The sequence below is a fragment of the Balearica regulorum genome, chromosome 9 (genome assembly GCF_011004875.1).
Source record: "Balearica regulorum gibbericeps isolate bBalReg1 chromosome 9, bBalReg1.pri, whole genome shotgun sequence".
Lineage (NCBI taxonomy): Eukaryota > Metazoa > Chordata > Aves > Gruiformes > Gruidae > Balearica > Balearica regulorum.
The window spans coordinates 18,830,485-18,845,234 of NC_046192.1; the positions used below are offsets into that span (position 1 = coordinate 18,830,485).

General features: G+C 59.9%; 1 protein-coding gene across 1 annotated transcript in view; it reads right to left on the reverse strand.

Moving 5' to 3' along the window:
- Positions 1-554: 554 nt before the first annotated feature.
- The window catches only part of EPHB3 (EPH receptor B3), a 28,365-nt gene continuing 14,169 nt past the window's right edge, over positions 555-14,750 (reverse strand). The window contains exons 3-16 of the mRNA XM_075761457.1: positions 13,976-14,648; positions 6,443-6,598; positions 5,976-6,311; positions 5,045-5,169; positions 4,732-4,900; positions 4,532-4,637; positions 4,060-4,157; positions 3,753-3,875; positions 3,406-3,653; positions 2,945-3,160; positions 2,705-2,854; positions 2,424-2,617; positions 2,095-2,250; positions 555-1,830 (exon numbers count right to left, since the gene is read on the reverse strand). Coding sequence (XP_075617572.1) covers positions 1,722-1,830; positions 2,095-2,250; positions 2,424-2,617; positions 2,705-2,854; positions 2,945-3,160; positions 3,406-3,653; positions 3,753-3,875; positions 4,060-4,157; positions 4,532-4,637; positions 4,732-4,900; positions 5,045-5,169; positions 5,976-6,311; positions 6,443-6,598; positions 13,976-14,648 — 2,859 coding nt within the window. The 3' untranslated portion in view covers positions 555-1,721. The remainder of the gene's footprint in view (positions 1,831-2,094; positions 2,251-2,423; positions 2,618-2,704; positions 2,855-2,944; positions 3,161-3,405; positions 3,654-3,752; positions 3,876-4,059; positions 4,158-4,531; positions 4,638-4,731; positions 4,901-5,044; positions 5,170-5,975; positions 6,312-6,442; positions 6,599-13,975; positions 14,649-14,750) is intronic.

Genomic DNA, 14,750 nt, shown 5'->3' on the forward strand with positions numbered 1-14,750 from the left:
GATGCCGGTGGCTGTTGCAACACTCCTGTGCAGGGCTGGACTCTGCCTGGGGAGAGCAGAGGACCTGCGGTCTGTGGAAAAGCCCGGGGGGTGTGGGGACCCGCTGGTGGTGGGACGGGCAGTGAGCCCAGCTGCCCCCCCCACTCGGTTTTCGTGCACTGGGGTGGTTCCCACAGCTCCGGCTTGACTTGAGGAGGGGATGGCGGGGCGGGGAAGATGAGCATCTCCCAGTGCATTAGCTGGAGTTTCACAGCTGGCTCTGCCCTGGGACTCGTAACCTCCATCCAAGGCACGCCAGAGGGGAGCACGCCGGGTCCCCGGGCACTGCAGGGTGGTACAGTATCGCTGCCATGCCCCGACCCTGCGGCAGCACCGGTGCCAAAAGTGACCCTGCGGGACCACCGGAATACACGACAGCAAGAGAAGGGGGGAGCAGAGAGGGGCACAGAGCCAGCCTGGGGCCGGCCAGGAGGAGGAGGACCCCGGCGGGCAGCGAAGCCACAGGCAGCCGGGCCCGCCGCGGGGAGAGCGCAATCGAGCAAAGGAAACTCTGGTAAAATTCTTATTGCCTTTATTCTGCCCATTGCCTCACACAGTCCTGCCGGCCAGCACACACCCACGCACGCATGCACACACTCACGCACACTCAGGCACGCTGGGAGTCTCTCCCTCGGCTTGGAGGAACCGGGCTGCAGTGAATCCTCAGGGAAAGGTGAGTGAGTCTTTTGGCAGCAATCACAGCGTGTGTCAGGAGCGGGGCGGCCACGCCGGCGGCACCCGCTCCTTCTGCATAAAAGAGGAGACTGGGGGAGGCCGGGCCTCGGCCCCCGGCGCAGCCCCCGCCTCAGCCCCGCTCTCCGGCCCCTCGGGGGGAGCGCGGCTGCTGTCGGTCCGGGGGCGGAGGGTCCCTGTGCAAACGTGCTGATGGCCTCGCTCTGCAGTCCAGAGCCGGCCAGGAGAACCAAGAGGGTAAGAGATGTGGAACCGGGCGCCTGGTCCCCCTCCCTCCCCTTTCTGCTCCCTCTTATTTTTTTTTTTAATATATCTTTTTTTTTTTCACTTTTTTTTTTTTTTTGCCTAACTCCCTGCATAGTAAAATCTCATGGGGTTTGGGTTCTGGCGTGCAAAGCCAAGAAAGGGAGCGAAGCCTTCCCTTCGGACATGTTCCAGTGCAGACCCTCATGCGGAGGGGCCGCCAGGGCTGGAGGAGAGGAGTGATTGTCTGGGGCCGATGGCCCCGGCCCTGTCGCCGGCTCGGCCTCCCCTGGCTGCTTCCACGTGGGGACCAGAATTAGGGAAGGCTTCGGACGTGTCTGACGGACTCAGCGGACGGGTCAACAGTCTGTGGCCTCGGGGAGGGGAGGAAAGTGAGGACCTGGGGGAAAAATGGGGTGAAAAGAAATCCAAGAAGCAGAACAACTCTTCAAACCGATGAGCACCGAGACAGGGCGGGAAGCGGGATGTGCCATCTCTGTCCCATAATCCATCTTCAATATGAAGATGTGTTGCTGCCTCGCCGCTCCAGGACACGGGACGAAAAGCTGGGCTCCCTCTCGGCATGAGTGCCCCCGATCCAGGGAAGGGTGGCCCGTCCCGTCCCAGGCGACCGTCCGAGGCAGAGGAGCGCCGTGTGAAGGGGGAAACGGGAAGCCGGGCTGCACCGCAAACTGAACCTGGTTGGCAGGTTCCCTCGGTCCGTTCCAATGCAGAGTCCCCTGCGGTCAAACCTGCACCGGGAGTGTCTGGTTCATCTGCAGCCTCATGTCCTGAATGCTGCTCAGGATCTTCTTCTGGTGCCCTGCTAGTGTCACCCCTATCCTCAGCAGGTCTCTGCAAGGAGAAGGTGAAGACTCAGCCCCCTGCCACCAGCAATACCAACGCATGGCCCTGCCCTATCTAGCTGCCGCCAAGAAACCCATCTTTGTTACAGCCCTCTGCCAAGCTCTGGGTCCCACTACCACCACAGGGACTGGATGCTGAATCCCAGACCTTAACCCACTTGGGAAAACCCCAGGCACAACTCAGCCTTCCGCACACTCAGGCAGGAGGAGCCGGCTGCTGGAGAGGCGATGTGCCGCAGCCCCAGGGACTTACTCTGCAGTCATCTGCGCCACCAGGTCGAAGGAGGCAAAGCCGGCATTGACAAAGTTCTCCTTGTACCGTCCCATTTTGATGGCATCCAGCCAGTCTCCCACAGTGGTGAAGGTGGTGTAATCCGGGACGGTGCGGTCCAGGAGCGGCTGGGAGATGCTAAAGGGCAAGAGAGAGCCACAGGTCACAGGGAGCAGGGGACAGAAAGGTGTAACTGGAATTGGGGGAGATTTCCTATCCCTGCCCTCCCACATCTCTAGTTCTAACCACAACCACCCCAGCGCTCCCAGGGTGTGGGGGAAGTCCTGGCTGGAGGCGGGGATGCCACTGACCCAGACTGGACGCTGGCGATGACTTTCAGGCTGGCAGCGTTGCGGATGAGCTTGTCCAGCGTATTGACGATCTGTGCAAACTTGGGCCGCAGGTTGCGGTCCCGCACCCAGCAGTCCAGCATCAGCTGGTGCAGCGCTGTGGGGCAGTCCATGGGGGGTGGCAGGCGATAATCCTGCTCCACTGCGTTGATCACCTGCAGAGAGACATGCAGAGGCAGGCTGTGAGCCACCCAGGCCCCCACGGGTGGCCCACAGCTCCCCGCGCCCCAGGGAGCACTTACGTCCTGGTTGGACATGTCCCAGTAGGGTCGCTCCCCGTAGGACATCACTTCCCACATAACGATGCCGTAGCTCCATACGTCGCTGGCCGAAGTGAATTTGCGGTAGGCAATGGCCTCAGGAGCCGTCCATCTGATCGGGATCTTGCCTCCCTGCAGGGATACGCAGCTCCGTTATTTAGCACATACCTGGGTGTCTCCCCCCACCCCCGGATCAGTGGGTCCCCCCAGAGTGTCCCATACCAGGGAGCTGGTGTAGGTGGGATCGGCCGGGTCATCCTCCAGAAAGCGAGAGAGCCCAAAGTCAGACACTTTGCAGACCAAGTTGCTGTTGACCAGGATGTTGCGGGCAGCCAGATCCCGGTGCACGTAGTTCATCTCCGAAAGGTACTTCATGCCGGCAGCAATGCCTCGCAGCATTCCCACCAGCTGGATGACCGTGAACTGCCCATCATTCAGCTGCCAGAGGAGAGATCAGAAGGGTTTGCAACACCCCAAATGGATTGGGGAAGGATCCCAATGTGCTACCACGACTTTTGTCCTCCCTAGAGCCATCCCTCTTCCCCCACCCCACAATGTCTACGCACAGCTTAGCCCTGGGGATGCCACCACCACAATGCAGAGGGTGGAGAAGGAGGACTCGGAGCTGCTGTCCCCCATGCGCTGCAGCCCCCAGCCCAGGACAGGAGGGGATGGACGCTCACCCGGAGGAAGGAGTCGAGCGCACAGTTCTCCATGAACTCCGTGATGATCATGACGGGGCGGCTCTTTGTCACCACACCCTCCAGGTGGATGATGTTGGGGTGGTCGAACTGGCCCATGATGCTGGCCTCGCTCAGGAAGTCCCGCCGCTGCCGCTCCGTGTAGCCCACCTTCAGCGTCTTGATGGCCACGAAGATCTCGCGGCGGCCAGGCAGCTTCAGGCGCCCGCGGCACACCTCGCCGAACTCCCCTGTGGTAGGGAAGGGGAGAAAGGGGCGGCAGGGTGAGCCACGCGGCAGGGCTAGAGGCAGTGGTTGCAGCAGCTGCTGTGCCCAGCCCCGGGACTCACCTGCTCCAATGACCTCCTCAATTTTGACGCAGGAGATGTCAATCTCTTTGGCGAATTCCCGGACGGCTTCGTTGGGGTCCTCGTAGGTGAAGGGGTCAATGTAGACCTTCATCCCAGGGGTGACTGCATGGGCAGAGGAATCATCACCAGGAGGGACACAACACGGTGACAGATGCCGAGCCAGCTTGGCTGGCTGTCAGCCCCTCCCTCCCGGTCCCTGGCTAGCGAACGCTGCCCCTTTGCTTGCACACGGGGCAGGAATTTGGAGAGGGCAGGCAGAGCCCATTTGCTGGGATTTCACACTCACCGTATTGCTGCAGCTTCTCCGTGTACTCAGGGTCCGTGCTGTTGCGTTGCTTCCTGCCCAAAGGAGACGAGAGGAGGTGTTCAGTAACCATCCCTTTCCTGATGGGGCAAAGACATTCACTGCCAGCTTCCAAATCCCAGCACAGCCAGCTTATGCCAGAGAGCTTCCCCTCCGGCAGCCGGCGAGCAGAGCCATCCCTCTGCCGGAGGTGCGATGGGAGAAGATGGCCTAGTTGTGCTGAGAGAGGATGGCAGGAGCCTGGGCAGAGCCCCAGCTGGTGCTGGGGAAGCAGAGATGCACAGTCCTCCCACAGGACCCGTGCTCAGGTACCCACGTACGGCAGGTCCAGTCCTTTGCTCTCAGACTGGAGCTGCGAGAGCTCTGCCCACAGGCAAGGGGAAAAGCTCTGGGGCAGACACAAGCAACCCCCAAATCCAGCTCTGACCCGCCCCCCTCCCTGCAAAGCCAGTACCTGAAGCAGACGATAGCGATGATCACCACAACGATGACGAATAGCAGCCCCGCAGTGGCCGAACCCACGATCAGAGGCAGCTCCTGGAAAGTCTTGCTGGTGGAGCCTGACGGAGGGAGAGGCAGGAATCAAAGTCAAGCTGGGAAAGGAGCAGGCGTAGGAGGGCTGGGGGGCAGAGGCAGCCCAGTCCTGGTACCTACCGTCCTCTGCAGTTGTCTGAAACTCGGTGGGGAGGCTGTAGCGGCCGTATCCAGCCACTGTGCGTGCCCGGACCTGCACCATATACCGAGCATTGGCCTTCAGCCCGTCCAGCCGCACCGAGTTCTTCTGGCTGGTGACCGTGTTGGCGATGCCATCGCTCTGGCCTTGCTGTAGGGGAGACACGTGGGTGTCACCTCTGTGAATCAATCCGCTCTTTGCTGCCCCTCAATCCCCTGGGCGCTATGTCCGCAGGGACCCCTCTTTGCCAGAAGGGCTGCAGAAGGGAAAAGGCCGCTCTGCCTCCTGCTTTACCTTCTCCGAGTACTTGATCTCGTAGTCCAGAATGATGCCGTTGGGTCTCTCTGGGGGAGTCCACGACAGCGTCATGCTGTTCCCGGTGCTGCTGTGCAGGTGCATTGTGGGCACGGCAGATGGGGCTAGGAAAGAGGGCAGGGGAGGAATGAGACATCTGTGCCAGGCTCCCCCCTCCACCATCCCGCATCGGCCTGGTCGACTCTCTGCCTGGGACCTGCTCGGATAACCCCAGTGGAAAGGGATGGAAAAAGCTTTGAGACTGGCCTCCCTCAAATCTCCGTAGGGAGGTGCGATCTCACCGTCTTGCAGCCAAGGTGATAAGGGACCAAGAGGACCCTTGGAAATAGCATCAAGGTAACACTTTGCCCCATGCCAAGCTGCAAACTGGCCCGGGGAAGGGCCCTGCCAGCCCAAACTGGGGCTCCCTCCCTTCCTCCCCTTGCCAGGAGCTCCACATTCCACCCCACTGATGAGACCCGTGAAATCAGATCAGAGCGCAGCGGCTGGAGATTACCAGCATGCTGGAGCTGGGCCAGAGCAGGAGGAAGGAGGGAACGACAGAGCACTCGGCTGGCTGCAAAGGTTTGGGCTGGTGCTGAGCCTTCCCAGGCCCACAGGGGAGAAATCTCATTTCCTTCCTCCTCCCTTCACAACAGGCACAACATCTCTGGGGTAGGTCTAGGAGATCCATAGCTCTCCGGAGCATCTGCCAACCCTGCCCTTCTCCGCTCGCACGTGTTCTGATCTCATTTCCTCCAGGGACACGCGTTAAATGGAGAGGAGAATTTACCCAGGGGATTAGATGCAGGCACGGAGAGCTAGTAACGCGGCAGCACAAAGGACTGCAGCCTCCAAGGCTGTCAGCGAGAAATCCCCGCTCCACTCTGAGGTGGAGAGTCAACCCCTACTCTCCGGCAGCTCCACTGACCTGCCTGGTTGGTGGTGATGTTGACAGAGGCGAAATGGGGAGGGTAGGGGCTCTTGTTGGAGATGCCATTCACAGCCTGGATCTCAAAGGTGTACTGGGTGTGGGCCATCAGGTTGCTGATGTAGATGCGACGCTCGGTGAGGCCGAGCTGGCGCGGCACAAACTCCACGTTGTCGTCGCAGCGGGTGCAGAGGCGCCGCTCCACACTGCACTTCTTGCAGATGACGTTGTAGAGCAGGTCGTCCCGCCCGCCCGTGTCCTGTGGCTCGCTCCACTCCAGCACCAGCGACGTCTCGTTCACATTGGAGATGACGCTGCGAGGGGCAGAGGGGACGCCTGCGGGGGAAACATGGGGGTCAGGGGTGGCGTACCCCCATGCCCAGCTCACCTCTGGCGTGGGCACAGCATACTCCCCCCCACCCTGGGTATGGACCCCCCCACCTCCCCTCACCCAGGGCAGGACTCACTGGTGCAGGCACTATCTGCGGGGTCCGTGTCTGCTCGGAAAAAGCCGTTTCGACACGTGCAGACTGTTGCTGCTCCAGAGGTGGTCCGGCTGTTGGGAGGGCAGGGAGAGCAGGGACCTTCCCCCTGCTTAGACTTGAAGGTTCCCGGGCCACATGCTGGAAGAAAGGAAAACAGACCTGAGTTACAAAGCACACCCAGAAAGCATCCACTGCCCCCCCCAAGGCTGGGCAGACCCTTCCTTGCTGCTTTGCCAAATCTCCGATCAGTGGCTTGAGGACCACAGACCACCTACGTGCCCATGGACGTGTTGCCCCTGGACATGTTACCCCTGGCTGGGCAGGGTGGGTGAGAGTGGGCTACCAGCACAGGGCAGTGGCACGGGCCAGCGCAGGCAGAGCTCTGCCCAGGAGACGCTGTGCTCTGGCGGCAGACCCGGGGCAGCCGGAGATGGGAAGGGGCAGTCGCCGCTAGCGGTATGAGGATCAAGGCAGGTCCAGCCAGGAGAGCACATCCCCAGTTTTGTTTCTCCACTGCGCTTCCCAAGGGCTTTTCCAGGCTCCCCTCCCCAGCTGGTTTCCATGCCCGGCACCCTCCATAGGGTCAGCAATCCGTTCTCTGGGGAAATAAGGCTGGGAAGTAAAGGACCCCTCAGCCCTCCCAACGGCAGCCCCTGCGAGAGGCCTCCGCCGCCCAAAATGCAGCCACTCAGCCCCAAATTTTCTGCCTCGGGTTCTTCAGCCACTTCTCAGCCCCGGGGTGGTGGCACCTCCTGAGGCTGGCTCAAGTGGAGCGCTGAGCAAGATTAAAACATTCCTGCAGGTCCTTGACTAAAGAGCTGCTTCGGCATCGCTGTGCCACCTCCTACACCCGCTTCCGATCAGGGTCCTTCAAGGAGCCACAAGTCCTGGGATCCGGCCTGGCTTGGCACCGTGGCGCGTTTAGTCATAACGAGGGGCACGTGAAAGGATTAATGGCACTTGAGCCAAGGAGCAGAGCAGCCTCAGAAACCCGACCCACACACTGAAATAGCCTGATTTATCACAGTGCTGCCCCAAGGAAGCAGGTCCCATGCTCGGCATTTGCAGCCAGCCGGAGCGGCGAGACACCTGCTGGCACCGGCTCTGCTTTGGCATCACCCCGTCTGCCATGGCCGGGGTGGCAGCAGCACCGACAGCCTGGAAGAAGGGTGCATCCTCCTCACTCCGCCGGGGTTAGGGCAGCTCCTGAGGGTGCGTAACCCTCCCGGCAGCCCCAGCCCACGTCCCACGCCTGCCGCACAGCACCCGTAAACAGGAGGTTTCCCGGTGCTTCACCGGGCTGCTGCAAGCGGAAGTTTCCTGCTATGAGGCATCTCCCGACACCCTCCGTGGAAATCTTCCGGCTGGCTGCAGCCCCACGTGTGGGGTGTGGAGCCCTGCTGAGTCACAGGCTGCCGGGCTGGCCCTGCGGGGACCCGCACACAGCTCCGAGGTGCTGTCCTGGCCCCCCGGTTTGCCCAGGGACCGAGCGGCAGCAGCCCCAGGGGAGCAGCCCCCTCTCCGTTGAGGTGCTGCCAGGCAGAGGGACGTGCGAGCAGCCCCGTCAGAGGGGGAGGCACCCGCTGCCGACGAGGGGACCTGCGGACCACACGGTCTCTGGCCCCCCTACCCGGATGGGCGGCTGGAGCTGCTTCCCGCTCCCAGGGCACGAGCCTTCCGGCAAGGAGACTCTTCTTTGGTCAAAACAGGACCAGCCACATGGCTCGACTCGCTCCAGCTCCTTGACCTGAGTTCACCCAGCCTCTGGGCCTTCCCATTGGAAATGAAAGCTTAGCCCATCCCGACTCCACAGGCTGAAGGGCAAAGGAGTGTGCAGACCTGCTCCTCTGCGAGCGACAGAAGACACACACACACCCCCCCCCACACACCTTTCCCCCGCAACGAGCAGGTCCAGGGCTCCCGTCCCCCCAGCCCGGGCCACCCTCACCACCGAGAAATGCAAAGACGTGGACAGCAGATGCCCAGAGGTAGTGGAGCAGCCTCCGCACAGGCAGACCCACCCCAAGCTGGAGTCCCCGGCGGTTCAAACTGGGTGGATGCAGATTCACACATAAGGAACCAGATTGCTGAGGAATGAGAGATGACTGAAACCTCTTGGACAGGAACGCTCTGGGCTCAGAAAGCTGCCAAACATGCTTCGGTTATGGACAGGAGCCCAGATTCATCAGGGACAAAACCCCCTGCAATAAGAAGCTTGTTGGGGGGAGAGTGAAGCTAGAGCAACAGAGCTTTGAGAAGCCGACAGCCCAAGCGTGGCACGGCAGCCGGGGACAGCGAGCTGCTCTGGAAAGGATGCAGGAGGGATGATGGTGCTTGGCCTCCCGCATGCTCAGTGCCAGTCGGTGTGGTTACGGGCACAGAGGGGACACAGGAGGGAAGGGCAGGCAGAGCTGTCCTCGGACAGCTGCCTGCCACCCCCCAGGAGTGCCCAGTGTGGGCACGGGGGATGAAGGTCGTTTCTCCGCACCCTCACTGCCACCATGGCGCAAGGGGGACGAGCCACGTCCCAGCCCCGTTAAGCAGGGGAAGGGCGGGAGAGAGACCGAGGCCCAGATGCACTCCAGTGTTGAAGTTCCCAACTCTGCTTAATAAATCAGAGCATAAAGACCTTGGTGGCACTGTGACAGCTCTCAGCCACCACATTTGAAGGCTGTAACTGAGCTGAAAGCTGATCCCAGGTCCCCGGTGGATAAGCCGCTGTGTCATCTCTTCTCTGCAAGAAACTGCCTGTACAACAACCACTGTCTTGGCCGGCACGCCGGGGAACGAGCCCAGGAGCTCTGGAGCGGGAACGTGACTCCATCCAGCCGGAGCCGGGGAGCCAGGCTCCCCTCTCCCCACCAAGAGGTTTGCATAAGCACTTTTCCTGCTGAAGTGTCCTCAAATAAAATAACAACCCTGAACCTCTGCACACAAGATCACATCTCTTGGTGCCGGGCTGTGGTCACCTCCAGGGAGAACATGACAGTCACTGACAGCCACAGGATAACAGGTCAGGGAACCGAAGCGGAGCTCCCCGGTCTGAATAGGAGCCGCTGGTTTGACGGGAGGGAGACGAAGCCCGGCGCGACAGCAGGGTTTGGATGCGGAGGGGATTTATGTGGGGCGCAGGAGGTGGGGGGGGCAGTAACGCAGCCCTGGGGCTGCTGCAAAACGGCCCCTGCACCCTCTACGGGGCATCGCACACCCGGCACGGCATGGCACGGCACCCACCACCGGCCATCCGGCTGCTTCTGGCAGTCCCTCTGAGATTTTCATCAGTTGCCCACCTCTGGGACCTGATCCTGCCTTGCACAGCCACAGCACAGGGCTGAGGGAAGAGGAGAGCACTCTTCCTAAATACAATCCCCACCCTGGTGAATAAGGTCCAAGGGAGGGAGCCGAAAAAAACACCGAATAAAACCCTCCTGGCAGCAGCAAAGAGCAGTGACTCATCCCACAGGCAGCCTCCATTACTGCATGGGATGCGGGCAAGCAGCAACGAACCCCACGTGCATCCCCAAAACTTCAGGGTCCTCTGCCTTGGGAAAAGGAGGGAGGGACAGCCTACGACACATCGGGAAATACCAGCCCTAAACTTCCCTGTTTCAGGACTCGACTGCTTTCCCATCCACGTGACGCTATTCCAGCCCGGGCAGCATCCTTCCAGCTATTTCTCTCCCTGTAGGATTGAAGCAGAACGCCTTGCTTGAGCCTAGATAAATTAAACCGATCACATCCCTTTGTCCAGCAACCCTGTAATTTCTTTAAAGGCAGCAATCGAGTTTGCCTGGGACAATCTGTGCTTTACGAACCTGCACGGCTCGCTCCCTTCCCGCTTTCGTAAGCGGCTGCAGATGGATTAGAGCTGTGGAAGCAACAGCCTGGCTATAGCTGAGGCAGTAACTCTCTTTTTAAGTCTCTCTTAAAAGGTGCTTGATTTTTTTTTTTTTTAAAATAATCACCCTTTGGGTGGAAATATTTCACGCTAGCACAGTCCAAAAGTGAATGGAGTAAATTTGAAGGGGAGAGATGGGAAAGAGCCCTCGGGGGTTTGAACAGTGGCATCCAAAGAACAGGTGGGAAACCGCTTTTATTTTTTTTAAAAACGGGAAAATTTTTTTTTTTTTTTTTTTCAATAAGCAAAGCTGCTTCTCGAGCCACAGCGGGTCACAGGCAGGACGGCAGGGGCAGATTTCTGCGAGCGTGTTACAAGTAACCCATTGTGGAGCTGCCTGGCTGTAAACCGGCAGCTCTCCCCTGCCTGCGCTGCTGAGCTGCCTTTGATCTGGCAGCCCGGGCAATTAATAGCAGGCAGTTTCACTTCCTGGGTTTCATGCAGCAAGCCCGTGTTGCAACGCAAAGCTGCAAACAGTTGGCAAGTGCAATGCTTGCTTGGCATTTTTTTTTTTTTTTTTAATTCAGGGTGATGTTTCCATTAGTCACTGATTGCAAGGAAAATTTATTTCTGTAAAAATCCAGATTTTGGCCCCAGCCTGACCTTCTATCGCCTACGGATTGCACTCAGACAGCGCCCAGTACCAGCAGAAAAGGGACATCAAAACGGCCGAGAAATGCATCTGAGCGCGGCGTCACACTGCACACTGTCTCCCCGGGTGCTTTTACGGTTTGGGTGTCCATGGACTGCACCACACAGCCTCAGCCCCCATCCTGAGTGGGGCACAGGCTCTGGGGGCACCGTGGCCCCTCTCCGGGACCCCCCTATGGGCATCAAGGGCCATGCGAGGAGGGGGTTTGCTGCTACCCCTGGCACGGAGGCCAGCCAGACCCCCAACCTTTCTGCCTTGGGGTGAAGCCAGCAACACGAGGGGTGCAAACCCCGGTGAATCTGGTGCGGGGAGCACGTGCCCAGGAGCTTTTTCGGTGAGATGCTGCAGGCTGAGCTGCTCTACACTGGGAACCCCACGCTGCTCGAAGGAAACTCCCGCTGTCTGCCTGTGCAACGCGGGGAGTGCCTTGACACCAAACCCCCCCGAACGGTTTGGGTGCTTGCAAACCAAAAGGAGAAGGGATGAGGCTGCAGGAAAGGCTGAATCCCGGGAGCTGCAGGGTTTGGGGTGCGAGGTGGTGAAGACAGCGCACCCCTGTCCGTGGAGGTATGTGGGGGCCTTCGTCCCCCTCCACGGCCAGCAGCAACTCTTCATCCTGCAAGAGCTGCCTCCGCAGCTCTGCGTGGCGGGGAGCGTGTGGGAAGCGGCACAACCCCCAGAAGGGCCGTGTGCTAATTAAATAAAGATAATGAGGCTGAGAGTGAGATGCCAAATCAATGCTGTGGCAACTCAGGACTACAGCGCCAGATACCAGCCTGGCGTATCGCATTACAAAGCGTGCCAAAGAAACTGCCTTCAGCAGGGCGGGATGAGCCCTCAGCTCCCGAGGGACGGGGATACAAGCTGCATTGTAACAGGTCTGAATGCAAGGTCTAATCCTGGCTCTGGATGGAGATAAAGAGGAGGAGGAGGAGGAGGAGATCTTCAAAGGCCACTGAAAGTCTGGGGAAAGGGGGAGATTTACAACAGGGCTTATCCCATCTAAGCAGTAACTGGGTATTGTTATTTATTAAAATGCCATCTGGCACTCCGGAGCGCTCCTCGCCCGTGCGGTGAAGCCTCAGTGGCTCCCCAGGGCGGGAGAGCCGAAACCCCAGCTCCGCGGGGCCGCATCCGCACCGCTCCTCATGCCACGGGGCCCAAGAGCCTTCTCAGCGGTGCCGGGCTGCCGAAATGGGGTAAGAGAACATCCAGCTGAGAGCAGAAAAGGGAGCTGTGGCTCCAGCTTCTCCCAGCCCTTCTTCAGCTGTTTCCACTTAAAACACACGATCATATGGCGGAAAATCTGATCGTACAAGCGCAGCGCAACTTTCCCAGAGAAACGTGAGGACGCTGCCGCTTCTGCCCAGTGAGAGGGCAGGCTGACGGATGGAGATGTGCCCACAGCTCAGTGTGGCTTCCCTGGGGAAGAAGCCAGACCTTGCAAGGGGGAAATCAAAGGTGCTGGGAGACCCGCTGTGTGGGTGTCTGCCAGGGGAGAGGGGATGTCATGCTGGGGTGCAGTGATGCCCTGAGCAACCCTTGGTCGTGCCTCTGGATGCCCCTGCTTGGTGCAGCCGAGATGCTGGCTGGAAACAGTGTCACCTTGTGCCCAGACCCTGCTCCCTGCTGGGAAAGAGCAAACAACCTGTACGGTCTAAGATCTCCCAGCCCAAGCAAGGAAACCAGCTCCCCAGGACCAGGGACCCCAGCACATGCTTTTAAGTGATGGATGCCTGGCACCGGTGTCCATCTGCCCCAGGAGGAGCCAGATCAGCTGCTCACGAGACTGATGCAGGGAGCTAGGGTGCCGAATTTGGGGCTGTGCTGGCGCTGACAGTGCTGGAGGCTCCCCAGCAGAGCTGTGGCCCCGTGGAGGCTGAGCTCTTCCCAACCAGCCGCAGCGGCACAGCCAACAGCTACACCGCTCCCAAAGCCAGCGGAGAGGCCATGGACGTCACGGGCCATCCCAAATCGCATCACCCCTGCCAAGAGCAAAGGGCCAGCGCCAAGCATCCCATCATCGGCGAGCATGAGGCATCCAGCGCTGGGGGCCCGGCCAGCATCCTGCTCCCTGCGCAACGCCTCCAGACAAGGAGAGCAGCGACCTTTCTGCCCTAAACCCGAGCCACCCCAGGGCAGGGTCCTGCATGCTGGAGACAGCTCCCAAGGACAAAATCACCCCAAAGAAAAGCAACATCCATCCAGGCAGAATTTTCCTTAACAACATGCCCAACCTGGGGTGAAACTGCAATACCAAAGCTGCTGTGGGAGAACACGGCAGCTGCAGGACCCCCCCCCAGGGCTATCCTGCCACCCAGGGCGGCTCTCCATCCCCAGTACCTCCCTGTGCAGGATGCTCTTCCCTCCCTCTGAGCTGGGACAGGGAGCTTCGCCTCCAGTCTTTGTGCCGCTCCCTACCCTCCCCGCTGGCAGGGGAGCATGCAGCCGCATAGCTTCTCCCGCCGTCAGCGCAGCGGGGCCCCGCTCACCACCGGGGTTTCCAAGCGCCTCCGCACAAGCGGCGTGAAATCACGCTTGCCAGGAACAGCCGCTCGCCCCAGACACGAGCACCACAGGAGGGAGAGAGGAGAGACGCTGGACACGGCAGCAGGGGCGAGAAGGAAGCTTTGGTGATGCTCGGGGGCTGAAATGTGCTGGATCCCTGCTTAGGACCATGCCTTGAGCCACGGCGCCTGGTGAGGAGATGCGTCCTGCAGAGGATTGCACTGGCTGATGCTAACCACCGTGTCACAGCAGACACTGCGCCAGTCCGGACCACAAAGGCTTTAAGATGTCGAGTCAAACTGCAGACCAGTCCTCTGTGATACCACCCTGCTCCCTCCTCAGGGACCTGCCCAGCTCCCAAGCCTCCAAAACCAGACCGAGCTCAATGCAGAACTGCCTCCTCCACATCAACGCGCCTGCAGGGACAAAAGCCACGGTCACTCCGCCGCACACGTACCTTGGCACTGGGTATCCTTCATGGTCGGCTCGTATCCGGCAGCACACGTACAGGCTCCCACAGGTACCATCCACTCGCCATCACCGTTACAGTACAGCTTCAGGGGTACAGACACCTCCACCGCATTGGGGATGCAGGTGCCCGGCGCGATGACCAGAGAAGTGGGCTCAGCCCCCGTTAAAGTCTCCGGGAAGATTGCAAAGCCAGCAATGGTGTTGGAGCATTTCTTGTAGAAAGCCCGGACGGAGATGAGGGACATGCAGGCTCCCAGGTCCTGAAAGGCCAGGTAAAAGCCATTCTTGGAGAGAGGGCCAAAGCTGCGCACCTTGGTGTTCACACGGCCAGACTCCAGCTTGGAGAAGCTCTCATCTGGGGCAATTGTATCCACTTTGATATAGGGGTTTTCCATCCAGAAAGGGCTATTCGCAGAGGCAGAATCAGTATCCGACTCATAATAGAAGAGGTTGAAGGTCTCTTTGCAGGAGCCGGGGATGTTGGGGATGCTGTTGCAGTCCCGCACGGTGAATTTCAGCTCCACGTAGACGCGCTGGACGTCCTGGCGCTGGATGAACTTGGTGCGAAGCCAGTTGTTCTGGTTGGCCTCCCGCACGTTGCACACCTGGTACGTGCGGATGGGGTTCATGGCCTCATCATAACCGCTGACTTCTTCCCACTGTGAGCAAGAGAGGAGCAGGTTAGACCCCCAGCCGGGGACATCAGTGCCACGGACACATCGCGAACGGCATGGGGTGAGGGGACCAGGCAACAGTCAACA